The following is a 27890-nucleotide window of genomic DNA, read 5'->3' on the forward strand; positions in this document are numbered from 1 at the left end:
CTTCCTCCCCCTCTTTCTTCTTCTTCTTGAAACCTGTTAAAATTTCTTGGACTACTGTGTTGGTGGCCACAAACTCCTTTACATTTTCTTGTCTGGGAAGGTTTTATTTCTCCTTCATTTTTAAATGATAGCTTTGCTGGGTAAAGTAGCATTGGTTGTAGGTCCGTGCTTTTCATCACTTTGAATATATCATGCCAGTCCCTTCTGGTCTAAAATGTTTCTGTTGAGAAATCAGATGATAGTTTTATGGAAGTTCCCTTATAGGTAACCGACTTCCTTTACCTTACAGCTTTTAAGATTCTCTCTTTGTCTTTAACTTTTTCTATTTTAATTATGATGTGTCTTGGTATAGGCCTCTTTGGGTCCATCTTTTTTGGGACTCTCTGTGCTTCTTGGACTTGTATGTGTTTTCTTCACCAGGTTAAGGAAGTTTTCAGTAATTATTTCTTAAAATAATTTCTGGACCCTTTGCTCTCTCTCTTCTCCTGGGACTGTGATGACATAGATGTTGTTACACTTCATGTTGTCCCAAAGGTCTCTTAAATTATCCTCATTTCTTTAAAAATTTTGGGTTTTTTGTTTGTTTTTGCTGCTTTCATTGGGTTTTTTCCACCTTGTCTTCCAATCACTGATTTGATCCTCTGCTTCATTGAGGCTACTGTTTGTTCCTTCCCGTGTATTCCTTATTTAGGATATGGCATTCTTCATTTCTGAATTTTTTATGGTTTCTAAATCCTTTTTCATGCTGTTAAGCATCCTTATAATTATTACTCTGAACTCTGTATCTGATAAATTGCTTATCTCCACTTTGTTCAGCTCTTCTTGGGGCCTGTTGTCTCCCCATTTTGGCTTCCCCTTTATTTTTGTTTGTAAGTATTGGGTGACTCCCAGTCTTGGTATGGTGGCTTTATATAGGAGGTGACCCATGGGGACCAGTGTTACAGCCTCCCTGATCACCAGACTGGGTGCTCTAATGATATCCCTTGTGCATGTTGCATGGGTCCTCCTGTTGTAATTGAGTCTTGATTGCTATTGGCCCATTTGTACATGGAATCAACCTTCAGGCTCACTGACAGTGAGGCTCAACCCCAACACAGCGTGCAGGCTGCTGTGCGGTGCCGACCACACCAAGTGGATTCACCTCAGCAGCGATGGTGCTGCCAACAGCTCCCTGTGGCTGTGCTGCTCGTGAAGCTCATTGGACCCTGCTCTGCTGTTGCCTGAAGCTGGCCTCTGTGTGGACTGGTTCTGGGCCTCCTCGGAGGGACTCTGCTGCAGGGCAAATCAGATGCCTCTGTGACTGGCTCTGGACAACCTGTTTGGAGCTTTCGGCCATCCACCACCTGTGGCTTCCTCTGCTGGACCTAGGTGCATGTGGAAAGAACCAAGCTGTGCACCCAGAGATCTGCCTCTAGTTCATTTCATTTAAAGTAATTATTGATTGCTTGTGGTTATTTCCATTTTACTAATTATTTTCTGATTTTGCTGTTGTTCTCTGTTTCTTTCTTTTCTTTTATATGTTAATGATTTTCTGTAGTGTTGTGTTTGGATTATTTTCTTTTTATTTCTTGTATATCTCTTGTGGATTTTTGGTTTGTGGTTACTTGTGCTTTATATACCAAGCTATGTTTATAGCCATCTATTTTAACCTAATGTTTGCTTGCATTTGAACACATTCTGAAATTATTACCCTTTTCATTTATCTCCTCCATGTTTATATTTTTTGTAATTATTATTACTTCTTTTGTGTGTGTATCTTTAAATTTACTGTTGTAAATACACATGATTTTCTCAGTTTTGCCTTTTACCTTCTGTACTAGCTTTAAAAATGGTTGATCCACTGTTTTTATTATGTGTTTACCATTATAAGTGAGAGTTTTTTCTTTATACTATTTTCTTATTCATATCTTTTATCTTTTCTCCTTTGAGAAGTCCCTTTAACATTTATTGTAATACTGGTTTGGTGGTGATGAGCTCCTCTAGCTTTTTCTGGTCTGTGGAGCTCTTTATCTCTTTATCAATTCTAAGCCATAGCCTTGCTAGGTAGAATAATCTTGGTTGTAGGTCCTGCTTCAGCACATTGACTATTTTGCACCAATCCCTATGGCCTGCAACATTTTTATTGAGAAATCAGCAGTCTTATGGGAACTCTCTTGTAGGTAACTAACTGCTTTTATTCTTGCTGCTTTTAAGAGATTCTCTCTTTGTCTTTAACCTTTGGCATCTTAATTATATGTTTCTTGGTGTAGGCCCCTTTGGGCTCATCTTGTTTTGAACTCTCTGCAATTTCTGGACTTTTATGGTACCTTCTATGATTCCAATGTTGACTTAGAGGTCCCTTAAACTGTCTTCACTTTTTAAAAATTCTTTTTTCAAATTGCTGTTCTACTGTTTTCTATTTGCTTGTCTTCCAGATCACTGATTTGGCCCTCCACTTCACCTAATCTGCTGTTGATTCCATCTAATGTATTCTTAATTTCTGTTATTGTATTCTTCATTTTTGATAATTTTTTCCCTATGGTTTCTAGTACAAGTTTCACTGAGTTCATTTATTCTTTTCTTAAGTTCATTGAGCATCCTTATAACCATTGTTTTGAACTCTGTACCTGGTTAGTTGCGAGTTTTGTCCTGTTCTTTTATTTGGGACATTTATTTGGGAAATTTACTTTGTCTCCTTATTTTGGCTACCTCTCTGTGTTTCTACATATCAGGTAGATCTGCTTCATCTCCCAGTTTTGGCAGAGCATTTTTATGTAGTAGGCAGGTTTTTTGTGTGGCGCAATGGTGCAAGTCCCTGGTCACCTGAGCTGGGTGTTCCATGGTGTCCCTTGTGTGGATTGAAAGTACCCTTCTATTGTAGTTGACCTTTGATTGCTGTTGGCCTGTCATTGGGTGGGACTGACCCTATGGCTGACTTGCTGTGAGGACTGGCTTGTGACAAGCTGTTGTATGGAATTCACTTTAGTGGGGTTCTGGTTCCTATTAAGTCCACACTTTAAGTGTATCATTTGTTGAGCAATTTGGGTGTTGCTCTAATGTGTCTGAGTTGGTTCTGCCATGGGTGTGTTGGTTCTGGGGCCTCCTTGCCTTCCGGTGGGGTCCCAGGGAATTACCAGGGTGTGGTGAGCTAGCCATGTTAGCCAGGTTAATTGAGACTCAGATTTGGTGCCTGCCTATACCTGGCATCTATTTGGGGGAAGGGCTCAACAAAGGAAAAATGGCACCTGCAGGCACTTTAGTCCCAGAGAGATTTGACCCTCCAGCCCTTGCTCTGAAGCAGGGCGATTCATTTCTTCCCCATGTGTCCCACATACATTTTGAGCTATTGCCCCTTCACTAGAGCTTAGTGTGAGTTTTTGTAAGCAAGTGAGTCTGTGCTCTGCTTGGGCCCTTTAAGAGGAATGCCTGGGACTCCAGCAACCCTCTGTCTCACCCAGATGGAGTCTTAGCTGATTTTCACAGAAAGGCATTGTGGGGACTACTCTTCCTGGCACTGGTACTCTGGCTGAAGAATCCCGTGGGGGGCTGGGACCCCTCACTCCTCAGGGGGGACCTCTACAGCCAACATATCCCTGCGGATTCCTATCCACCACTCAGTGTGGGACCAACCATTTCACATCCCTACCCCTCCTTCCAACCTCAACATGGCTCTGTTTATATTTCAGTTATAGGATCCTGTCCCACTAGTCTACAGTGGTTCCCAAAGACGGCTGTTCTATAATTTAGATGTAATTTTGACGGGAAATGGTGAGCACAGCACTTACTTACTCTTTCATCTGGACCAAAATCAGGAGTGCCCTGCAAGACGTTATTATCTTTAATTTAGAGATAGCAAACTGACAGCCTGGGCGGTGAGTCGTGCTGCTCAAGGTGGCACATATATCATGCCAAGGCTGGAGTGGAATCCAGTTGGCCTGATCCCAAACCTTTCCTTTCACGGAACATCACTGTTTTTTAGATCTCTCACTCATGACACAGAAATGGAGGTACTTGTAATAGAAATAAAAAGAAGTGGCCTTGATACAAGAAAAAAGTCGGGAGTGTTGGGTATTGTGAAATGTTAAATGGCTCATCATAAGGGTTGGCTATCACTTCTTTTTATCTATTTAGCATTTGAAGGGCTGGTTTATTATTCTTGAGTGAATTTAAACGTCATCCTTGAAGTGGAATGGAGTACTTGCTAGAATAATATTTTTTAAAAATAATCCTTCATTGTTGAAAGTATTACATATGTCCCTTCCCCCCACCCCCTCCATTGACCCTCTCCTGCCCGGCCGCCCCAGGCCCTCACTGCCCCACTGTCTGTGTCCATAGGCCATGCATATATGCATACAAGGTCCTTGGTTGATTACTTCCCACCCACCCTCCCCCCACCTTCTCTCCATGCTTCCATGGGTCCACAATTATTTTTTACCAAAGAGATTTGCTTTTCACCTAGTCCATCTGAGAGCCTAACAGCTGCACATTCAGGTTGGCTGTGGGTAATTCTACAACCCAGCTGTACAGCTGCCAAATTCTTGACTGAAACCAGTAAAGGCTAAATTGCATATTGTCTGGCATCTGAGTTGCATGGAACTGATGTAACATTTGAATGAAAGCAGCCTTCCTATTGCTCCCTGTTGCAAATATCAGTTCCATTAAAGAAAGGTAACCCAGCCCGCAAAGACGGCCCAGGCTTCGGGGGGGGCCCCCAACCCCGCCCGCAGCCCGAGTTTTACGCAGGTGCCTCTCTTGCAGCCCAAACAGCTGTTCTGGAACAGCGACTGCACCCGGCGCTGCCGCTGCTTCCGGCGCAACCTGATCCAGTGCGACCCGCGCCAGTGCAAGTCGGACGAGGAGTGCGCGCTGCGCAACGGGGTGCGCGGCTGCTTCAGCACCAGGACCTCCTACTGCCTGGCGGCCGGCGGCGGCGTCTTCCGCACCTTCGACGGCGCCTTCCTGCGCTTCCCCGCCAACTGCGCCTTCGTGCTCTCCACCATCTGCCAGAAGCTGCCCGACATCTCCTTCCAGCTCATCATCAACTTCGACAAGTGGTCGTCCCCCAACCTCACCATCATCTCGCCCGTCTACTTCTACATCAACGAGGAGCAGATTCTCATCAGCGACCGCAACACCGTCAAGGTGACCGCCCGCCCTGGTGCTAGGAAACGTGCGGGCGGCCTGGCCAGGGCCTGCGCAGGCGCTTTCCTGATGACCAGATGTGAGGGTCACAGGCTGCTGCTGCATAGGCACCACGCACACATCATCAGGTTTTATTTGTATTTTATTTTTAAATGTATTTTTATTGGTTTCAGAGAGGAAGGAAGAGGAGGGAGAGAGTGCAACATCTGTGATGAGAGAGAATCATTGATCGGCTGCCTCCTGCACGACCTCCACTGGGGATGAGCCTGCAACCCCGGCAGGTGCCCTGACCAGAATCCAACCTGGGGCCCTGCAGTCCGCAGGCCGGCACTCTATCCACTGAGCCACACCAGCCAGGGCAGATCCCCAGATTTTAAAGCAGGCGGTAGAAAGGTTCTACGAGCGCAGGAACGGGCCCCTTTGTCCCTTTGCTGGCAGCCGAGGCTTGCGGGGCACGCACAGCATCTCGCGTGTAATGATGCCGGTGCCCCAGGAGCTTCAGGCGATAACGTGGCAGAGGCCTCGCTCTCTCTGGATTAATTCCCGGTGAGCATCTCATTTGAGCCGTTACAATTATTCTGGCCCTGCCCACCTACACGCAGACACGCTCTTCCATCTCTGCCATCTTTTCCAGAAGCGGAGAGAAGGCGAGCATTGGCCTAAGAACACAAGTAGCTAAACAACACCCCGAAGGAGGGGGCACCCCCACTAGGACAGGCCCAGGAGGACATGCCAGCGGGAGGCAAACAGGCGAAGGTGGTGACGTCCTCAGCTGGCTGCCCTGGGACAGCTGCCTGGCTTCTGTGCACCTTAGACACATAGAAAATAAATAAATGCATGCATGAACCCAGCCCAGCCCATAGCGAACATGCCTCTCTCACTCGGATTCCTCCCACCCCTTCCGTTTAAGAAGGTAACCTGCTCTAGAGAACTATGGACAGGGACTCCCAGCCTCAGGTAAACCAGCTGCTCGCCACAGGTAGGCCTGAGGATGGCGTCAGACCTCGATGCTCCGGTTACAGCCAGGGAGGCAGGGATAGAGCCAGGACGCACACGAGCATTTTCTGGAATTGAATAGTATTGTGCGGATCTGCTTTCCATCATCGGCTTGGGTAAGGGAGTGTATCTTTATTTGGACAGTCATCATGTAGCTTAGTATCCAGAGTTAGCCAAAGGCCTGGCAGTATTTTACAAGCTTAAAGGAAGCGTTTACATTCTGCTGCTGGTTTTTAACTTCAGGGAAAGCTGCTACTATTTTTTGAACTCCCAGTCCCTTTTGCAAATTGGCGCACATAGACACAATGATACTGGTCCAGAATCCAGGAGCCAGAGTGAACATAGCCCCCAGCACAGCAAAACTGACATTGTTGCTGAATAAACTACCCCAAGCTACAAAAATAGAAAATAATCATATTTTTAAAGGCTTCTGATTTTTTAAGAAATAAAAATTACTAATAACCTGCAGGTGAAAAAAAAATAGAATTTGTTTTGTAAGTATAAGAAAAGCATGTTATGTTCTATCCTAAGAGTTAATAAAAGACATTGTTATAAAGCCGGAAAATGATGAATACAGAAAATGCTATGCTATAGGCTCTCTGGGCTGGACTCCTGTCAACATTATAGGCAGGAAAACAGTAAAGATAGCCATGTTAGACTCCTCCGTGCAGGATTGAACTTCACTTCCAGTCATTGGTTTATGCTTGGGAAATCCAGCCATTGGCTGTGGGTTATATTTTTCTAATGTTTTCTTACTCTGCTTTCATATTTTGCTTCTTTGTGGGGAGCTGTGGCCAGTAAGATGAGTGAGTGTCCTTGAACTCTGGAACGGGGGACAGCAAAGTACAGGATTTAGCCAAATTTATTTGCTGCCTGTGTTTGTGAGTAAAACTTTATTGGAACACAGCCTCAGTGACATCTTGTCTATGGGCTGCTTTCCTGCCATGAGGTTGGAGTTGAGTAGCAATAGAGATCATAAAATATTAACTCTGGCCCGTCACAGTCAACGCTTGCAAACCTCTGCTCTAAGGATCACTTACTTTTATTGTCGTCCATAGGTGAACGGCACACAAGTGAATGTCCCTTTTATAACCGGGTTGGCAACCAAAATCTACAGCAGCGAAGGGTTCCTGGTGATTGACACCAGCCCCGACATCCAGATATACTACAACGGCTTCAACGTCATAAAAATCAGCATCAGCGAGAGGCTGCAGAACAAAGTGTGTGGCCTCTGTGGCAACTTCAATGGGGACTTAACTGACGACTACGTGACCCTGCGGGGGAAGCCAGTGGTGAGCAGCGTGGTGCTGGCCCAGAGCTGGAAAACCAACGGGATGCAGAAGAGGTGAGAGGCCCGCCACGGCTCGGGCCCGCCCGCCCTTCCCCGGGGCGCCGTGGAAAATGCTCCTTCCATAGCATCACTTTCTTCTCCTGGATAGAGCGAGCCAAAGTCTATGGAGTTTTCCTGATACAAAGAGACACATCAGAGGCCTCAGTAGTGTCTTGTGTGGCAGAGGAGGGAACTGGGTGAGGTGGTATCACTGTGAATTTTCACCGAGTCTGCCCAGGCTTGCACTAGAAGCCTTGGCCAGTGGCCCGGCTGGGATGAAGCACCCAGGGGGCGGGATTCAGAGTTAACTCAGGAGAAAAGGGCCACAGCTTGCTCCCCAGTGCCGGTCCAGTCATGTGCTTATGACGCTTACTGGAGGGCTTGGGTGTGGTTGTGCAGGTAAAGTTGGTAGGAGTCAAGACAGCTTCTGTAAACACAGAAGTCACCAAGGCCCTAACTGTCCAACTTCGAATGAGCTCTACGCATTATCTCAGTGGGGTTTAGTTTGGGACCCTCTGGGCTGCTAACTTAGTCTGGATCTGCAGACACACTTCTCTTAGCTGGCTTTAACACACCAGACACCAGCTAATACCCGGATGTGGACATAAAGCTTCAAACCCCTTGTGAGCCTTTCGGGTCTAGTAGTCATTATTATTATTGCTATCTGTTATATCAGTACTTGTTTTTGGTTATTGTATCAATTCTACCAGTCAGTTATATCAAAGGTTAATATGTCAGGATCTCCCTTTTGTCTGGTCCTTGGCTACCAGTTCAGTTTGATTTTATGCTCACTTATCCCAGCGACATTAACATAGAAATGGCCCGCGTTTCTGAGGTCCCAAGACGGTCGTGTTGGGATCGGTGTGGTGCGTTGGCTTCTGGGTCTGCAGAGGACGTAGCAGACAGGGCCTCCCGCCCCCAGAGAGCCCAGGGGCTGCTTTCCTTCCCTCTCTGACCGCCCCCTCGCCTGCAGCTGCAACGAGCTGCAGTTCTCGCAGTACGCGGCCGCCTGCGACAACGTGCACATCCAGAGGCTGCAGGGTGAGGGCTACTGCCTGAAGCTCACGGACATGAAGGGCTTCTTCCAGCCCTGCTACGGGCTGCTCGACCCGCTGCCCTTCTATGAGTCCTGCTACCTGGACGGCTGCTACAACCACCGGAAGCTGCAGCTGTGCGGCTCGCTGGCCGCCTACGGGGAGTCCTGCCGCTCCTTGGGGATCCTCAGCACGGAGTGGATCGAGAAGGAGAATTGCTGTAAGAGAACTGTTTTGTTTTCTAAGTTAAGAACAGCATTGCTGGTGGCATGGCTCTGCCCCTTTGGCAGGCTGGTCTCAGACCCGCCTCCGGGGTTGGAAAGGTGGCTGCAGCCAGCTCCTGCCCAGGTGTGGGGTCCGGAGCACGGGGAGGGGGTGGGGATGAGGCTCTGCGTGGGATGAGCACCCATGTAGTGACTTGTGAAGTGGAGAGACAGAGTATGCATGGCACCCAAACTGATCCAGGCCCCAAACTCAGCTCCATGCCATTCCTTTAACATGGCCAGAGCCTGAATCAGAGAAGCAATGTGAGTGGCAAACGGCAAGCTGAGTTAGAATGGCGCTGGCCGTGTCTGCCTGGGTTGAAAGGAAGCTGTGGTAAGAATTATAAAGGGATTTTATATATATACTAGAGGCCCGGTGCATGACATTTGTGCACTAGCAGGGGGGGGGGGGGTCCCTCAGCCAGGCCTGTGGTTCCCGCCACCACTGCTGCGCTCACCAGCCATGAGGCCGGCTTCTGCATTGAGCGTCTGCCCCCTAGTAGTCAGTGCACGTCATAGCGACAGGTCGTTCCAGCGTTGGGTCGATTTGCATAATAGCGTTTTATTATATAGGATAAAATAGCTATATATAACAAAAGGCTGATATGTTAAGTGTCCCTCCGCCCATCCGACTGGTCGCTATGATGCACACTGATCACCAGGGGGCAACTGCCATGACGTGCACTGGCCATTTACAGAGAAACGGCACCGTGGAACTGGCGCTGACAAAGCGACACTCGGCTTCCCCCAGGTGGGACAGAGGCCCCCCACCACCCTGGAGCGACACCCACCAAATCACAGCTGACGCTGCCATGGCACAAAATGTGGCCCACAGCCCAGCCCAGAAACGGTGGCTGTGGGTGTCAGGTAATGGCGTCACATAGCAACGCCTGGCTTCCTCTCCCTAGCAACGAGCCTCCTTGGAGTTTCTTCAGCCCAGGAACACAACTTGCTTTATACCCAGGTGCAAACATTTACACTGTAACCAAATGTCTGTGAAGTGTTTTCATGTGCCTCATCTCATTTGATCCTCACAGAAGTCCTGGAGTGGGTAGATAGGAGACTCGATGGAATCCTATTTTCTTTTCATTAGCAGGAAATTGGAGATTTAGAAAGTTTAGAAACTTGACCCGACTGAAAAGAAGTAAGAAATGGTGTACCCTGAAAATGACTTCAGGTTTTCTCCCTGCGCAGAATATAGCCAAACACCGCTGCAGTTAAATATTTTACCCTTTGTTCTCCCTGAGTGATCTACAATAATAATCTGCTTCATGTTGATATTTACTGCTGTGTTGCTGACAATTACCTGAAAGAGAAGTTGGGGTATTTCACTGGGCTGGAAAAAGATTAGCTAAATCAGAAAGCAGGTCTACTAAGCAAGTTTATTCTATATATATAAAAGGCTAAGTTGGCTCGCACATGTGCAATACATATAAAGCTCTCACTGGCGCCAATCGCACGTGTATGTTTCAATCTGTCATTGTTGATAGCGAATTTGGTTGGCACTTATATTACAGAGAAAGGGTGAATAGCAATATTAAAATATTTCTTCTAATTAATTTTCTTTCAATGTGCAAAAGTCCGTGCACCAAGCCACTAGTCCTATATAACAAAGAGGTAATATGCAAATTAACCCTCATGCCCTCACAAGATGGCTGCCTGTGACCAGGCCGGCAGAGGGGTTAGTGAGGGATGACCAAACGACTGAACAGCAGGCTGCATGGGGTGACCAGGCTGGCAGGGGGGTTAGTGAGGGATGACCAAACGAATGAACAGCAGGCTGCGTGGGGAGACCAGGCTGGCAGGGGGGTTAGTGAGGGATGACCAAACGAATGAACAGCAGGCTGCGTGGGGAGACCAGGCCAGTGGGGCGGGGGCTGTGAGGGGCAACCAGGCCAGCCAGGGGGTTCAGTTGGGGGTGACCAGGCCAGCAGGTGGGGCAGTTAGGGGTAACCAGGCCGGTGGGGGGTGCAATTGGGGGTGACCAGGCCAGCAGGGGGGAGCAGGTAGGGGTAACCAGGATGGCAAGGGGGCAGTTAGGGGTGATCAGGCTGGCATGCAGAGGCAGTGAGGGGTGATCAGGCCGGCGGGGAGGGGGGGCCAGTTAGGGGCAACCAGGCAGGCAGATAGGTGAGCAATTAGGAGCCTGCAGTCCAGGATTGTGAGAGGGATGTCCAACTGCTGGCTTAGGCCTAAACCTGCAGTTGGACATCCCCCGAGGGGTCCCAAATTGGAGAGGGTGCAAGCTGGGCTGAGGAGACCCCCCCTATGACAAATTTCATGCACTGGGCCTCCAGTATATATATAATTAGTGATAAAGATCTATGGATTCTTGTATATTTTCTGTAGTAAGAACATTATTTGATACTAGAGGCCCGGTGCACAAAAATGTGTGCACTGGGTGGGGTCCCTCAGCCCGGCCTGCCCCCTCTAACAGCCCGGGAGCCCTCAGGGGATGTCCTACTGACAGCTTAGGCCCTCTCCTAAGCCACAGTCTGGCCTCCCTCTGCAGGGGGTGACCAGGCGATCATGGGAAGGCACCGCCCCCATCACCCCGCTGCTGCTGCCACTGCCAGCTGCCACGGCTGCCAGCCCTCGGCCTCCATTTCTTAGCGCTGGCCCCACCCCCTGCCCACTGGTGGGTGGGGGGTGATCTGGGGCCAGGCTGGCTGGGGGAGGGGCTGGGGGAGGTTGAGGCACAGCAGGTTGCACCCCATCCAGCCTCTGCGGAGGCATGGTGCTGGGATTGGCCCGCGCCGCTGACACTGTCGCTGCCTCTGCAGAATGGGCAGCACTGGGACCGGAACCACGCAGCCCCCTCTCCCGCTGCCTCTGCGGAAGGGCCCACACCGAGGCCTCTCCTGCAGCGGCACCAACCACCTCTGCTCCTGCTCCCGCAACATTTCTAGGGTGTCTACTGTGATGTCACCAACCAGGGACAGCTCACTGGCAATGCACTCCTGTGGGGGTATTTAGCTGTGGTAGCATTGCATATTTGGGGTTCCCCAAGTGTCCCTGATCTATGGAGCTGGCCATGGTGATTGGGAGGCCTGGGTGGGGAGAGCCAATCTGGGGGGAGACATGGTGTGGTGAAGGCTGGGGCATATCTGTGGTGATGGGCTGGCATGTGGAGGCTGGGACTGGGGTCTAAAGGCTGGACAGGGGCCAGAGATCTCACCTGAATACTGAGGGATATGGCCATTTGCTGCCCAGAGAGGTGAGGCCTGTGGCTCTCTGAGAGCATGTGCTGCTGGGGTTCGTGGGGTTTGTTAGGTCCATGCTGACAGGAGACAGGCCAAGAGACATTGTGAGAGTTTTATAAATTTTATTTTAATACACAGCAGTGTATCCATTTCAGCAAGCAAGAGTAGGGAGGGTGGGATATTTATGTCTCTGTGTGGGTTGGACGTAGGTGCAGGCAGTTGCAGGAAGCTGGATCTAGCGTTGCTTTTCTGGGCTGCTTAGCTTCTCTTGTGACACCTGAGATGAAAATAACAGGAAAACTGCTGAGAGTGCAGGAGCCTCAAACAGGGACAATAGAAAAGTGCTGAGTGCAGGGGAGAAACTGAGGGTAGGGGAAAGGTACAGAGTATGCCTACAGGGTTTGGCTGGCCTGGGACCCAATCTGCTGCTGGATCCGCTGCTGCTGCATGGCTGTGGGTAGTGTCAACTTCCCTGAGGCTGCTAGAACTGGGCGTGTCCTGCCAGACCTGCAGCCAGGCCGGTGCCGCCTATCTGTTGCTGCTGCTGCTGTTGCTCTGTGGCATCTCTCTGTATTGTGGCTCATACTCGTCACGCTGGGGTTGCGCCCTGGGTTCATGATGTTCAAAGCCTGGCCCTGGGGGTTCAGGCCTCCCATTGCTTGCTGATGCGGAGGGACAGCAGGTCGTGCCCGCTGGCTTGCATGGCATTCAGGTTCAGCAGGCTGGGCTAGAGCTGAAGGCCGGGCTGGCTGGCCACTTACTTGGCCATGTGCTGTTTGATGAGAGCTGCCATCAGCTGAGGGTTTGACGTGAGGATGTTGAGCACGTGCTGCTGCTGGAAGAGCTGGGAGACTTCAGGGTCCACAGCGGGTCCTGCAGGGTACCTGGAGAGATGCTCTGAGGTGGCTGCACCTTGGGTCTGCATAGACATCATGGGTCTGGGCATGCCTCACATTGACTGTTGCTGGGGGATGGGTGCCGGCTGCCACTGCTGGGGCTCGGGGGGCAGAATAACAGGCCCACTGACCTGGTTGGGTCACATTCAGGCCCATGGGGGCCATCTAGCTCTTGGGGGTCACTGTGCCTCTGGGGCATACCATTGTTGGTGCTCACCCAGTACAGATGCTGCTGCTGTGCCTCTCGTGCAATCTGCCGGTGCCTCCACTGCTGCAGGTGGGCCAGGCGGGGGGCGGTGGGTCTGACACCTGGTTAGTGGGCTTCCCAGTGCAAACTGTGGTGGGGAGCTGAGTTCTGGCCACGCTGGAGAAGCTGGCTAGTGACGTGCTCACAGGCGAGGTCTGGGGCAGAGTCGGGGGCTGTGGTGTCCAGTTGTGCTGGTATGCAGTGTGGGGGGCCGATGTCAGGGCCAGCCTGACAGGTTGAGCCGGGCTGAGGTAGGGAGGTGGGAATTGAGAAAAGAAAGAAAGACAGGAGAGTGGGATCGGGAGGACTACAGCTCTCGAGGAACTGCAGTAAGTTTATTAACCACACAATGCCTTTTATACACAAAACACTGAATAGGAGGTCTGTCAAGAGGAATGTATTCTTTGTTCCTCTTAATCTCTAAGGGAGAGACAGAGCAGAAGGACAAATTCTCGGTACAGCAAATCTCAGTAAATAGTTACAGACTTCTTGGTAAGCCATGAAAGGCTGTTCTCATTCTACAAAGGTTGCTCTTATTCTACTGATAACCACCATCCAAACAAGTCTGGGAAAACTGTGTGGGTAAGGGTCCCAGCCTTGCTAGCCCCTTCAGGTGCAAGGACCGTGTCAGCTTACACCCGGTCTCCAACAGGCCGGGGTGGTGCTGAAGGAGGCACGGTGAGGGTGTTGATGGTGGCATCTGCTGGTGCATGAGCTACGCGTGCTGCCGGCGCTGCTGTACCTTCTGCTGGCTGAGCTTCTGCTTGATGTTGAGGCAGTAGGGAATGGGGCATGTGTTTTCTTGGCAGTGTTTGGCATGGTAGCAGCAAAGGGCCATGAACTGCTTGCACACTCCGCAACCTCCATTGGTCTTGTGCTGGCAGCCCTTGGTGTGCTGCACAACCCACCTCATCTTCTGGCAGGACGGCTGCCGGCAGTTGGCTTCACAGCACTGGGGCCTGCCTCAGGGACTGGAGGCAGTGCTGGATGGCCTGGCGCTGCCACTCCCGGAGGCTCCTGAACTGCAGCTCACGCTGGCTGCTGCCCTCATGGGCCTCTTCATCCAGGCCCAGCCCCACCTTCACCATCTGTGGGTGTGGCCTTTTGTGTTGTAGCAGTTGATGCAAAGATCAGTGTCCTTGTACCCACCCTCTGCCACTCCCAGGGCAGAGAGGAGGCAGTACCACCCCCTCCACTCCCACTCCCTTGGCGGCAGGGCCACTCCACTGCAGGCCCTAGGCCAGTAATGGAGAACCTTTTGAGCTCGGCGTGTCAGCATTTTGAAAAACCCTAACTTAACTCTGGTGCCTTGTCACATATAGAAATTTTTTGATATTTGCAACCATAGTAAAACAAAGGCTTATATTGTTGATATTTATTTTATATATTTAAATGCCATTTAACAAAGAAAAATCAACCAAAAAAATGAGTTCGCGTGTCAGAAGTGACACGCGTGTCATAGGTTCGCCATCACTGCTCTAGGCCCTCACAGCCGCTATGGCTTTGTCCAGATGGATGTCTGGAAGACGTCTCCTCTAATTAGCATATTATCCTTTTATTAGTATAGATACTAGAAGCCCAGTGCATGAAATTCATGCATGGGAGTTGGGTGGTCCCTCAGCCTGGCCTTTACCCTCTCGCAATCTGGGACCCCTCGGGGGATGTCCGATTGCTGGTTTAGGCCCGATCCTGCCTGCAGGGATCGGGCCTAAACCGGCAGTCAGACATCCCTCTTGCAATCTGGGACCACTGGTTCCTAACTGCTCACCTGCCTGCCTGCCTCATCTCCCCTAACCACTTGCCCTCCTGCCTGATCACCCCTAACTGCTCGCCTGCCTGCCTGATCACCCCTAACGGCTTGCCTGCTTGCCCAATCGCCCCTAACCGCTTGCCTGCCTGCCTGCCTGATAGCCCTTAACCATTTGCCTGCTTGCCTGATTGCCCCTAACTGCTCACCTGCCTGCCTGATCACCCCTAACTGCCTCTGCTTCAGCCCCTGTCATGATGGCTTCGTCCAGAAGGATGTCCAGAAGGTCGTTTGGCTGCCCAGTCTAATTAGCATATTACGCTTTTATTATAGACTAGAGGCCCGGTGCACAAAAATTTGTGCACTCGGGGAGGGAGGGGGGGGGTCCCTCAGCCCGGCCTGTGCCCTCTCCCAGTCTGGGACACCTCGGGAGATAACGACCTGCTGGCTTAGACCTGCTGCCGGGTGGCAGAGGGCAGGCCCAATCCCTAGGTGCAGCCCCTGGTCGGGCTCAGAGCAGGGCCATTTGGGGAGTTGGGGCACCACCCCATGTCATGCACAGAGCAGGGAGGATCAGGAGGTTGCGATGCCACCCTCAGTCACGCTCAGGGTAGGGCCGATTGGGGGGTTGGGGCACCGCCCCCTGTCACACTCAAGGCAGGGTCGATGGGGAGGTTGCGGCGCAACCCCCTGTCACGCACAGAGCAGGGCCAATCAGGGGGTTGGGGCGCTGCCCCCTGTCACTCACAGAGCAGAGCCCATCAGAGGGGTTGGGGCGCCGCCACTCCCACACTCAGGGCAGGGCCGAAGGGGAGGTTATGGCCTTACCCCGTCACACACAGAGCAGGACCCGTTGGGGGAGGCGGGGGGGGAGGGGGTTGGAGCACCACACCCTGTCACACACAGAGCAGGGCCGATCAGGGGGTTGGGGCACTGCACCCTGTCACACACAGAGCCGCAGAGCGATCAGGGGGTTGGGGAGCTCCCCCCTATCAGGCACAGAGCAGGGCTGATCAGGGGGTTGGGGCGCCTTCCCCTGTCCTGAACAGAGCAGGGCGGATAGGGAGGTTGTGGCCCCGCCCCCTGTCGCACACAGAGCCGCAGGGCGATCAGGGGGTTCAGAGGGTTTGGGCACTGCCCCCTGTCACACTGATGCCGGTGCCGGGAGGCCTCACGGCTCCGCTGATCCCCGTGCACTGGGTGTGTGTGTGGGGGGGAGTGTCCCTCAGCCCAGCCTGCCCCTCTCACATACTGGGAGCCCTCGGGCGTTGACCCCCATCACCCTCCAATCGCAGGATCGGCCCCTTGCCCAGGCCTGAGGCCTCTGGCCTAGGCGTTCGGCCTGGGCAGCGGGAACCCGCAGCTGCAGCGGCCCCACGACGTGGGCTTCACTTTAGGCCCAGGCAAGGGACCCCTAGCTCCTGGGACTGCCAGCTTCGACCGTGCCCAGCTCCCATCACTGGCTCCACCCCTACTTCCTGCTATCACTGGCCAGGGCGGAAAAGGCACCTGATTCTCCGATCATGGCTCCCCCCTGGGTTTCCGATCACTGTCAGTGGCAGGGGGCTTCTTCCTGCTTTCCCTTTGGCCTCCCTGCATTGTGCCTACATATGCAAATTAACCGCCATCTTGTTGGCAGTTAACTGCCATCTCAGTTGGCAGTTAATTTGCATATAGCCCTGATTAGCCAATGAAAAGGGTAGCTCGTACGCCAATTACCATTTTTCTCTTTTATTAGTGTTGATATCCAATTATTCTATCTGTTCATTTTCTTACCATGTTAATCAAATGAAGCGAATATATATAAACATATACAAACTTGTCATATGCATATATGTGTGACCCTTTACACAGGTGGCCACTCCATCCCATGATGTGGTGAGACACACGTGCAGCAGGAGGTTGGTGTTGCCTGACATACACTCCCCCCTGGTGTGCACATGGCGCCAGGAAAAGTGTCACTCAAAGACACTCCACACGCATCAAGACAGAAAGATTAAACCTGACCAAGTGTCAGAACACAGTTTGTTCCAAACCTAAAACAAAGTAGCTAATTACAATATGCATTCAGTGATTTCAGATTCTCTTAGAATTACCAGTCTCTTTGGGAAATCGACAGAAATGCTTTGTTTGGTAATTTTAATATGTCGTGTTAACAAGCAATCCTTTAATTAACTTTAAAATTTACTGTGTTAAACATTTAAAATTATTGAATTAAAAAGCACACACATTAGTTTTTGTTTTTAACCTCAAAAGCCCCCTCTTTATAAGGGAGTGTCTGAGTTGCCATTGGCAGGTGGGCCTCTGTATTGCCAGGGAGATGTTTCCTTCCTGTGGCTGTAGCCTCAACTCCTCTCGGTTATGCTCCGGGCTGTGTTCATTCAATAAGTGTCCTCGAGTGATGCTGACGGCTGCCTCCAGTCTTGCGCCAGGCACCCAGGCAGGTGGGGTGGCCATCTCTGCATCCCCCGGCCTCACCCTTGGTTACTGTCAGGGAACGTGGCACCTGGTCACGCTTACCTGCAGCTTCGGCGGCTCCGCCCCTTCGCTTCATTATTAGACTCTGGAGGGATGGAACAGCTGTGTCTTCAGCTCTCACCCTTATTCGCCAGGAAGGACAGGAGAATTATGACATCTGATAGGGAGAGAGATGCTTTAACCAAAGACAGGAGTGTCTCGAAGACAATGATCTCAATCGATGGTTTCACTAAGTTGCTGATGATCTTGAAGGTGGTCTGTGGGCTCCTTGGCTACCGAAACATTGTTCATCGTGGATGATGGTGACAGTCCACATACGCTGACATTTTTCTTATAGTTTTACCCTTTGGGCAAAATAGTACCGTGAGTCAATGCTTGGGAGTTGTGTGTAGGTTTTTGGTTTATCTGTTTTTATACAATTAAGTAGAAGCTTATGGGGGAGGTGGTTTAAGGGAACTCACTGACCCTAAAACTGTCTTTCATGACACATATTGTTGAGTGCCGGCTAGGGGGTGACTGGGTGCCAGGGATATAGCAATGAGGGATTCAGAAAGTACAAATGCACGTGACAGGCAGCATGGCCAGGTCACACTCAGGCGTGTCTTGGCAGAGATTGTCTGGGCTGTATCCTCACACACAGCTCCACTGTGGAAGCCCTGGGCAAGCTTCAGCATGAAGCGGGGTGGCAGTGTGTAGCTCGCAGAGCACTTGTGAGGGGTGGAGGAGGTCATGCCACTGCCGCACGCAGCCCCGTGTCCGGCCAAGCCAGGCCCCGTTGCTAGCTGAGCTCATTCTTTTCTGGAAGGTTGCCCTGTGTGTTCATCCATGGCTGCTGTCTGACCATCACAGTTCCATGCCGTGCAAGTCCAGAGTGAACACGGCGCCTGCGTGTTGGTGTGGAAGTCAAGTGTGCGCGTTCCTGTTCTCCCTTTTAGCAGGAGTGGTGGACGATCCCTGCGTGGGGGCCGACTGTCCCAACCGGACCTGTGAGCTGGACAACGGCGGGGAGCTGTGTGGCTGCATTGAGCCTCCCCCCTACGGGAACAGTGAGTGACACCTGTCGCCCCCCCCAACGTGAACAGTGAGTGACACCTGCCCCCCACGTGAACAGTGAGTGACACCTGCCCCTCCTTGGAAACAGTGAGTGACACCTGTCCCCCCACGTGAACAGTGAGAGACTCCTGTCCCCCCACGTGAACAGTGAGTGACACCTGTCCCCCCCAATGTGAACAGTGAGTGACACCTGTCCCCCCACGTGAACAGTGAGTGACACCTGTCCGCCACGTGAACAGTGAGTGACACCTGCCCCTCCTTGGAAACAGTGAGTGACACCTGTCGCCCCACGAGAACAGTGAGTGACACCTGTCCCCCCACGTGAACAGTGACACCTGTCCCCCCACGTGAACAGTGAGTGACTCCTGTCGCCCCCCCCAACGTGAACAGTGAGTGACACCTGCCCCCCACGTGAACAGTGAGTGACACCTGCCCCTCCTTGGAAACAGTGAGTGACACCTGTCCCCCCACGTGAACAGTGAGAGACTCCTGTCCCCCCACGTGAACAGTGAGTGACACCTGTCCCCCCCAATGTGAACAGTGAGTGACACCTGTCCCCCCACGTGAACAGTGAGTGACACCTGCCCCCCCACGTGAACAGTGAGTGACAACTGCCCCCCCACGTGAACAGTGAGTGACACCTGCCCCTCCTTGGAAACAGTGAGTGACACCTGTCGCCCCACGTGAACAGTGAGTGACACCTGTCCCCCCACGTGAACAGTGAGAGACTCCTGTCCCCCCACGTGAACAGTGAGTGACACCTGTCCCCCCCAATGTGAACAGTGAGTGACACCTGTCCCCCCACGTGAACAGTGAGTGACACCTGTCCCCCACGTGAACAGTGAGTGACACCTGCCCCTCCTTGGAAACAGTGAGTGACACCTGTCGCCCCACGTGAACAGTGAGTGACACCTGTCCCCCCACGTGAACAGTGACACCTGTCCCCCCACGTGAACAGTGAGTGACTCCTGTCCCCCCACGTGAACAGTGAGTGACACCTGCCCCTCCTTGGAAACAGTGAGTGACACCTGCCCCCCCACGTGAACAGTGAGTGACACCTGCCCCTCCTTGGAAACAGTGAGTGACACCTGTCCCCCCACGTGAACAGTGACACCTGTCCCCCCACGTGAACAGTGAGTGACTCCTGTCCCCCCACGTGAACAGTGACACCTGCCCCTCCTTGGAAACAGTGAGTGACACCTGCCCCCCCACGTGAACAGTGAGTGACACCTGCCCCCCCACGTGAACAGTGAGTGACACCTGCCCCTCCTTGGAAAGAGTGAGTGACACCTGTCCCCCCACGTGAACAGTGAGTGACACCTGCCCCCCACGTGAACAGTGAGTGACACCTGTCCCCCCACGTGAACAGTGAGTGACACCTGCCCCTCCTCGGGAACAGTGAGTGACACCTGTCCCCCCACGTGAACAGTGAGTGACACCTGTCGCCCCACGTGAACAGTGAGTGACACCTGTCCCCCCACGTGAACAGTGAGTGACACCTGTCCCCCCACGTGAACAGTGAGTGACACCTGTCCCCCCACGTGAACAGTGAGTGACACCTGTCCCCCCACGTGAACAGTGAGTGACACCTGTCCCCCCACGTGAACAGTGAGTGACACCTGTCCCCCCACGTGAACAGTGACTCCGGTCCCCCCACGTGAACAGTGAGTGACTCCTGTCCCCCCACGTGAACAGTGACTCCTGTCCCCCCACGTGAACAGTGAGTGACTCCTGTCCCCCCACGTGAACAGTGAGTGACACCTGTCCCCCCACGTGAACAGTGACACCTGTCCCCCACGTGAACAGTGAGTGACTCCTGTCCCCCCACGTGAACAGTGACTCCTGTCCCCCACGTGAACAATGAGTGACTCCTGTCCCCCACGTGAACAGTGAGTGACACCTGCCCCCCATGTGAACAATGAGCGACACCTGTCCCCCCCCTTGAGAACAGTAAGTGACACCTGCCACTCCCGCCCCAAGACGGGCCCAGTGGGAGGGGCCTGCAACCGCATAACAAAGCTCTAGGATTGCAGCTGCCTCCTCACTGTGGGTTAGAAACCAACAGCAAAGCTTTCAAACCAGGTCATCCGCAGGGAAGCAACTGCACGTGGACAGTAGGCAATGCTGGCTTCCTGGCCGCACCCTTTCCTGCATCTACATCATAAAAGGCTTGTGGGTCACTAGGGCATTAGGACCAAAGGAGCAGTGGCTCTTGCGGGGGTGGGCGGGCGGCCAGCTTGGGCCAGCGGAGCCACTGGGCCACTAGTGAATCCTAACAGAAACGTGTGTGTGAGTGGATCAGCCATTGCATTGGTGGCACCTTCAGCATCAGGGATCGGGAGGATCTGGAAGATGGACAGGCCAGGCGTGGTCTGACAGAAATGTGAGAATCGGGATGGGCGCGGGCTCTTGGGCGCTTGGGTGCTCATCTTAAGGCAGCTCTGTCGCCAGGTTCAGGTGGGGCCCCAGGAAACAGCTGGAATCTGTGAAGCGAACAGTGACCGGGTAGGACACCAAGTCCTGCCCCACCGAGTCCTGGGTGGGAGCACACACACCTCCACCAGCCCCGCCCCGCCCGAGCCCAGAACTGGGCGGCACCGGCTAAGCTACACTCAGACTGCAGAGCCTGAGGCCAAGGCTCCCCAGGAGGAGGCGGCTGGGCTGCCCACACTGCCCCTGTGCAGACAGAAACTGGTCTCCATAGCTGCTTGCTCACCGGGAATGGCAGCCGACACATCCCTGTGTCAGGATCCAGAGCTCCTGGTGCTCAGCTGGGGATGCGCTGGGTTGGGCTGGCCTGACCAGTGCTGTCCTGCTCGGCGGGTCCTTCAGCCAGGCCTCCCTGAGCCAGAGGCAGGATAGAGCCTGCAGAAAAGCAGCTACTACGCAAGTGGGGGAGTCCTGGGTTTAGGAAGAAAAGACACTTCATTAGTATTTTCTTCATTTCAAAAGACTCTTCAAGGTCCCAGTTGTTGCTCTGAATGAGCTCATAGACTCCTTTGGATTGAGCAAAGCTCAGTTAGAAACACCACAGCCTTCCTGCAGGTTAGCAGCCATTTCTACAGGAAACGGCCATGGAGGCCGCCTTGGCTGTGGCAAGACCAGCACCCACTCTCTTGACTGTCATCGTCCTGTTTCCCACAGACTCGCATGACATCATCGATGCAGAGGTGACCTGCAAGGCGTCCCAGATGGAGGTGTCCATCTCCAAGTGCAAACTCTTCCAGCTCGGCTTCGAGAGGGAGGGCGTGAGGGTCAATGACAGGCAGTGCACGGGCATCGAAGGGGAAGACTTCATCTCCTTTCAGATCAACAACACCAAAGGCAACTGCGGGAACATCGTGCAGGTGAGGCCCTGGCGGGAGAGCCTGCGAGGGGGTGGGGGGGCTGTCCAGGTGTTGGCGCCTTGACTGCTCTGACAGCGCCTCAGGGCCGTCCAGTGAGGAATAGTCTCCTGGGAAACAGCAAACAGCGTGCAAATGACCTGCCAGGACAATGGCTGTCTGTGCGGAATTATGGCTGCATTGGAGGAGTGCAATAGGTGGCAGCTTCTTCCCTGGGCCCACTCTGTCTGCTGTCATCCTTTGTCCTGCGTGTTGACAAAATGTTATTCCTTCTCATGCCTTCAGGTCAGTAGCCGGGTTTTGCTGTTTTGGGGGATCAGGGCATCCCAGGTATCATTTAAGAGAAATGCAGAAAAAAATACAGCTTTGGAGAAACCAAGATGGCGGCATAGGTAAACACCTGAAATTGCTGCCTCGCACAACCACTTCAAAAATACAATTAAAAGACAAAATGGACACCATCCAGAACCACAGGAAGTCTGGCTGAGTGGAAAGTCTACAGCTAGAAGGAAAGAGAAAAGCATACTGAGACTCAGAGGAGGTACAGAAATAAAGTGCAGAGGTACGGAGGCGCACGCGAAAAGGGCTGGCAACTGAGGATGCAGCTGTCTTTTTCAATCGGGAGGGAGTCTCAAGCTCCCGACTGCTCTGAACTCCAGTTCCAGGCGAGCCTCTGGGGACCCAGACTCATACGGGGAGAAACTGGACTGTCTGGCATCGGGCAGAACTCGAGGGCAGCTTTCTCTCAGAGGTGCTTGCAGGGATTACCACAAGATACTGAGACCCGGGACCTCTTAGGGCAGGACTGAGGATAAGTCATAGCTGTTTGCTCTGTTGATTCCCTGAGACCCCGCCCCATCCAAGCTGTGGCAGAGGCTTTTGCATATGAATAACCTGGCCCTTTGCAATCTACAATTACCTAACAAACTGCAGCTGGGTCAGAAAGACCCAGAACTTCCAAGAGAAGGCCCAAGGCCCCACAGCAGCTTGCATTGCTTCACAGCTGGGCCTCATCTGGGCACCTCCAAATCCCAAACAAAGAAGAGGAATCTGCAGATCTCTCCGTAGCTCCTGCTGGGTAGCCTCAGGCAGAGACTAAATTAGCACCTCTTTTAGAGATCCAAGAGCCAGTGTACCCAATGGTCAGAGTGGGACCATCCAGATTACAACTCCTCATATCCATAAGGGACACACTCAGGGGGCAGACTCAGTGAGCACTAAAGCCCCACTGAAGCAAGTCTCGCCCCATAAGGGTGTCTCCAGCACAGAAGTTCTCCCATCGTAGACACAGTTGATTCTCACAGCCAACTGGCCTGGAGGTCAATTCCTCCCAGTGATACCAACAACAATCAAGGCTAAACTACAACACTATTGTGCACACAGCCCACAAAGGGGTGCACCAAGAGGGTCCACCTCAGGTAATTGGGGAGGCTGAGCCACTGGGCCCTATAGGACACCTATCACACAAAGCCACTCTATCAACACAGGGAAGCAGCCAAAATGTGGTGACAAAGAAACAGGTCATAAATGACAAAAATGGAGGAAACCAAACTACTGGAAAGAGAGTTCAAAACCACAGTTATAAGGTTTTTCAAGAATTTTCTAGAAACCACTGATAAATTTAATGAGACCCTCAATAAGCCTAGTGAGACCTTTGAGGATATGAAAAAGGACCAACTAGATATTAAGCATACACTGACTGAAATAAGGAATATTATACAGTGATACAACAGCAGACTAGAGGATTGCAAGAATCAAGTCAAAGAGTTGAAGTACAAAGAAGTAAAAAATGCCCAACCAGAAAAGCAAAAAGAAAAAAGAATCCAAAAATAAGAAGATAGTGTAAGGAGCCTCTGGGACAACTTCAAGTGTACCAACATCCGAATTATGGGGGTGCCAGAAGAAGAGAGAGAGAAAGATATTGAAAACCTATTTGAAGAAATAATGACAGAAAACTTCCCCTACCTGGTGAAACAAATAGACTTACAAGTCCGGGAAGTGCAGAGAACCCCAAACAAAAGGAATCCAAAGAGGACCACACCAAGACACATCATAATTAAAATGCCAAGAGCAAAAGACAAAGAGAGAATCTTAAAAGCAGCAAGAGAAAAACAGTTAGTTACCTACAAGGGAGTACCCATATGATTGTCAGCTGATTTCTCAACAGAAACTATGCAGGCCAGAAGGGAGTGGCAAGAAATATTCAAAGTGATGAATGCCAAGAACCTACAACCAAGATTACTTTACCCAGCAAAACTATCATTCAGAATTGAAGGTCAGATAAAGAGCTTCACAGATAAGAAAAAGCTAAAGGAGTTCATCACCACCAAACCAGGATTATATGAAATGCTGAAAGGTATCCTTTAAGAAGAGGAAGAAGAAGAAAAAAGTAAAGATACAAATTATGAACAACAAATACACATCTATCAACAAGTGAATCTAAGAATCAAGTGAATAAATAATCTGATGAACAGAATAAACTGGTGATTATAATAGAATCAGGGGCATAGAAAGGGAGTGGACTGACTGTTCTCGGGAGGAAAGGGGCGTGGGGGTGCGGGAAGAGACTGGACAGAAATCGTATACCTACGGATGAGCACATTGGGGGGGGGCGGGTAAGGGCAGAGGGTGGGGTGGAAACTGGGTGGAGGGGAGCTATGGGGGGAAAAAAGAGGAACAACTGTAATAATCTGAACAATAAAGATTTTTTTAAAAAATAAAATAAAGTGGAAAAAATAAGACAAAAAAAAAAAAAAGAGAGAGAAATGCAGCCGGGCTCCAGCTGTGGTGTCGGATTCCCCACTTGTAGGTTAGCACAGCCTCTCGCTGCTTCTCTCCCTCCTGTTATCTGTGCTTTTGTTCTTTCTGTTCATAACGAGTTGTTAACATGGAGTAAGAAGAGGAAGCTGCATTTACTCATTTGGGTTCGTGTGGACCTGTCTGGGAGAGGATTTGGTGGAGGAGAGATTTTGAATTAAGAATTAAAAGAAGACTTACATGACCTGCTGCTGGCAATGCTTCATGCTGCCCCTGCTTGGGTGCCCAGAGAAACGGGCTGGTTGTAGCCAGAATTCATGAACTCACCCTGTGTGGGCATCAAGGGTGTCTGACTGGAGGGTGCTGCTGGCATCTATTGTAATACTCGCAGTAAATGCGGAGGCTACCTCCGAACTGACTTATACTGGCCTCGTAGGGTTGTATGAAATGAAGCCATTTCTCCGCTTCAGGACATGGATTTGAAATGCAGCCACGTGCTCCTCCCAGCATTAACGCTCTCTGACCCCCTTTGCTCTGCAGTCCAATGGCACTCACATCATGTACAAGAACACGATCTGGATAGAAAGCGCCAACAACACAGGCAACATCATCACCAGGGACCGGACCATCAACGTGGAGTTCTCGTGTGCTTACGAGCTGGACATCAAGATCTCCTTGGACTCGGTGGTGAAGCCCATGCTGAGGTGAGGCTGCGGCCGGCGGGTCAGGGCGCCATCGTGCCGCCAGCTCTGGGCGCGGTAGCACGAGGACGAACAGCCCCCATGTCCGTATCTGACTTCCTGCCTGAGAGTGGCACCACCCAGTGAAACTTCCCAAACTTCCCGACGGGCATGCGCTCCGTCTGCCTATCCAGCACAGTAGCTGTTGGCCGGGGGGGCGGGGGGGGGGTGAGGACTGATGGTCATTTACGATGATTTCATGGCCACACGTGGCTGGAGGGGACCGTATGGACAGGGCAGCCTTGGGCCCCACTGCTGCCTGCCTCGCCTCCCTCTGCATGTTCAGCTTGAAGTGGCAGGTAACTGAGTAAACATAACTGCCGGGCCCCCTGTCTCACGGTCTTTTTCCCTTTCAGTGTCATTAACCTGACCGTTCCAACCCAAGAGGGCAGCTTCACCACCAAGATGGCGCTCTACAAAAACGCCTCCTACAAGCACCCGTACCGCCAGGGCGAGGTGGTGCTGACCACGCGAGACGTGCTGTACGTCGGGGTCTTTGTGGTCGGGGCCGATGCCACCCATTTGATCCTGACGCTGAACAAGTGCTATGCCACACCCTCGCGCGACAGCAATGACAAGCTCCGATACTTCATCATTGAAGAAGGGTGCGTAGCCCCTCGCCAGGCACAGCCTCGGCCTCACTGTCACGTTAGTCTACACCACGTTTTATTTTAATTCTTTATTGTTGAAAGCACCACGGATGTCCCCCTTTTCTCCCATTGACCGCTCCCAGCCTGCCCCACCCCCGCCCAGGCCTTCACCCCTATTGTCTGTGACCGTTCACTATGCTTATATGCATGCCAGTCCTCTGGTTGATCTCTTCATCACCAGCAGCCCTCCCTGCCTTCCCGCTGAGGTTGGATGGCCTGTTCCATGCTTCTATGTCTCTGGACCTATTTTTGTTCATCAGTTTATGTTGTTCATTAGATTCCACAAATGAGTGAGATCATGTGATACTTACTTTTTCCAACTGGCTTGTTTCACGTAGCATAATGCTCTCCACTTCCATCCATGCTGCTGCGAATGGTAAGAATTCCTTCTTTTTTACAGCAGCATAGCATTCCACTGAGCCTATGCCATAGTTTAGAGAAGGGAATAGGAACTAATGCTTGTTGACTTCCTACAAAGCCAGCATTTTGCATCCATGAACTATCAGATTCTCACTACAACCTGGAAGGTAGATGTGAGAAGCCTCGTTTTATGAATGAGACGGCTCAAGCTTATTGAGAGCAAGCAAGTTGCTCAAAGTCACACAGCAGTTTGCTGGTAGATCCCCAAGCCCACATGGCATTAACTACAAATATATTCTCCATGTGATCAGAGGGTCTGTCCTTACTACTTTAAATTTTAGTTTGAAATAAATGTGAATTATATGAAAATGAAAGAATGTAAGGAGAATAACTGAAAGTGACTAGGACATCTATTAAAATTTAAAAAGAATTAGAATAATAGCCTATAAAATCAAAGAGTTTCTTTTTACTCACCACTATATGCCCAGCACCTAGTATATTTTCTGAAATATAATGGTTATGAAACAAAATTTTATTGAATGAATGAAAAAACGAAGACTATAGATCCAACAATAATGATAATTATCTTAATTTTTAAAAACACTGGTTGTGTCAAGCAGTAATTCTTTTTTAATAGCTTGATTGCATATGGAATTTGTATGCACTAAAATGCATTTGCTTTAAGTGTAACAGTCAATGATGCTTGTAACCTTACAAGAGGAGTACGAGCACCACCATGAACTAGTTAGAACATTTCCATCCCCTAATACAATCCTCCTTAAAGCAGGTGACTTATTAATCCAACTTCTTTTTCTATTAGATGTAGGAGAGACCAATTCCAAGTAGCTTATGCAAAAAAAATAAAATAAAATAAAGCATTTAATCATCACAAAACCAATTCCAGCCGTGGAAGTGGCTTCCGGGACAATTGGACCGGGGCAGATGCTACCGCACCCTCCCCCTCGCTCTGTCCCTTGGCCCTGTCCGTCTCTGTCTCCCCTGCCAGACACTGGCCGCCCTAGACTCGCATTCCCACAGCAGCGCCCGAGCCCCACTCCCCGGCTCCCGGGAGAGCATGGGGAGCCTTCCCGGGACCACGCTTCTCCTGTGTCTGCAGGGATGCAGCACGATGTCACCTGGTGGGTCTGAAAACAAAGACAAATTAGCAGGAAAAGGTTTCATGATGTACTTAATACAAGTTCTATGTGACACGGGAGCCTTCAGTTCGGGAATGAAGACCCACAGCAGGGGTTGGACCTGAGTGCTGTGTGCTGGGCGGGAGGGACAGGCAGGGAGCGGGGACCGGCCAGGCGTGAAGTGACTGTAGTGTCATCTGCTCAGCTTCTCCTCCGAGTCCCTTTTGTCTTAAGAGACAAGAATGGTCCTTTCCTTGGGGTGTCAGGGGGCACCTCTCCCATGAAGGTTTTGACTTGTTTCAGGTGGAAAGGGTCAGGGAGAAAGTCAGGGTGACCTTCCTGCTTCTGCCATTTTCTCAGACTCACTCACCTCCAAGGATTCCGTCTGCCAAGGTGCTGGCTTCGGGGCAGCATGATGGGGGAGGGGGCGTGTGCATCGGCTTTCAGGTTGGGATGGTTCATCAGCAGAAGGGTGTGGTCTGGGCAGACAAACAATAAGCCACAGCTTTGCAGATGCAACAGGCTCAGAGGAGGA

General features: G+C 51.3%; 1 protein-coding gene across 1 annotated transcript in view; it reads left to right on the forward strand.

Annotated features, from left to right (window-relative positions):
• Nucleotides 1–27890, forward strand: part of TECTA (tectorin alpha) — a 114727-nt gene that overhangs the window by 74467 nt on the left and 12370 nt on the right. The window contains exons 13-19 of the mRNA XM_059676794.1: nucleotides 4738–5121; nucleotides 7176–7462; nucleotides 8379–8701; nucleotides 18251–18361; nucleotides 21513–21715; nucleotides 25010–25173; nucleotides 25566–25814. Coding sequence (XP_059532777.1) covers nucleotides 4738–5121; nucleotides 7176–7462; nucleotides 8379–8701; nucleotides 18251–18361; nucleotides 21513–21715; nucleotides 25010–25173; nucleotides 25566–25814 — 1721 coding nt within the window. The remainder of the gene's footprint in view (nucleotides 1–4737; nucleotides 5122–7175; nucleotides 7463–8378; nucleotides 8702–18250; nucleotides 18362–21512; nucleotides 21716–25009; nucleotides 25174–25565; nucleotides 25815–27890) is intronic.

This window comes from Myotis daubentonii, chromosome 19, assembly GCF_963259705.1.
Source record: "Myotis daubentonii chromosome 19, mMyoDau2.1, whole genome shotgun sequence".
Lineage (NCBI taxonomy): Eukaryota > Metazoa > Chordata > Mammalia > Chiroptera > Vespertilionidae > Myotis > Myotis daubentonii.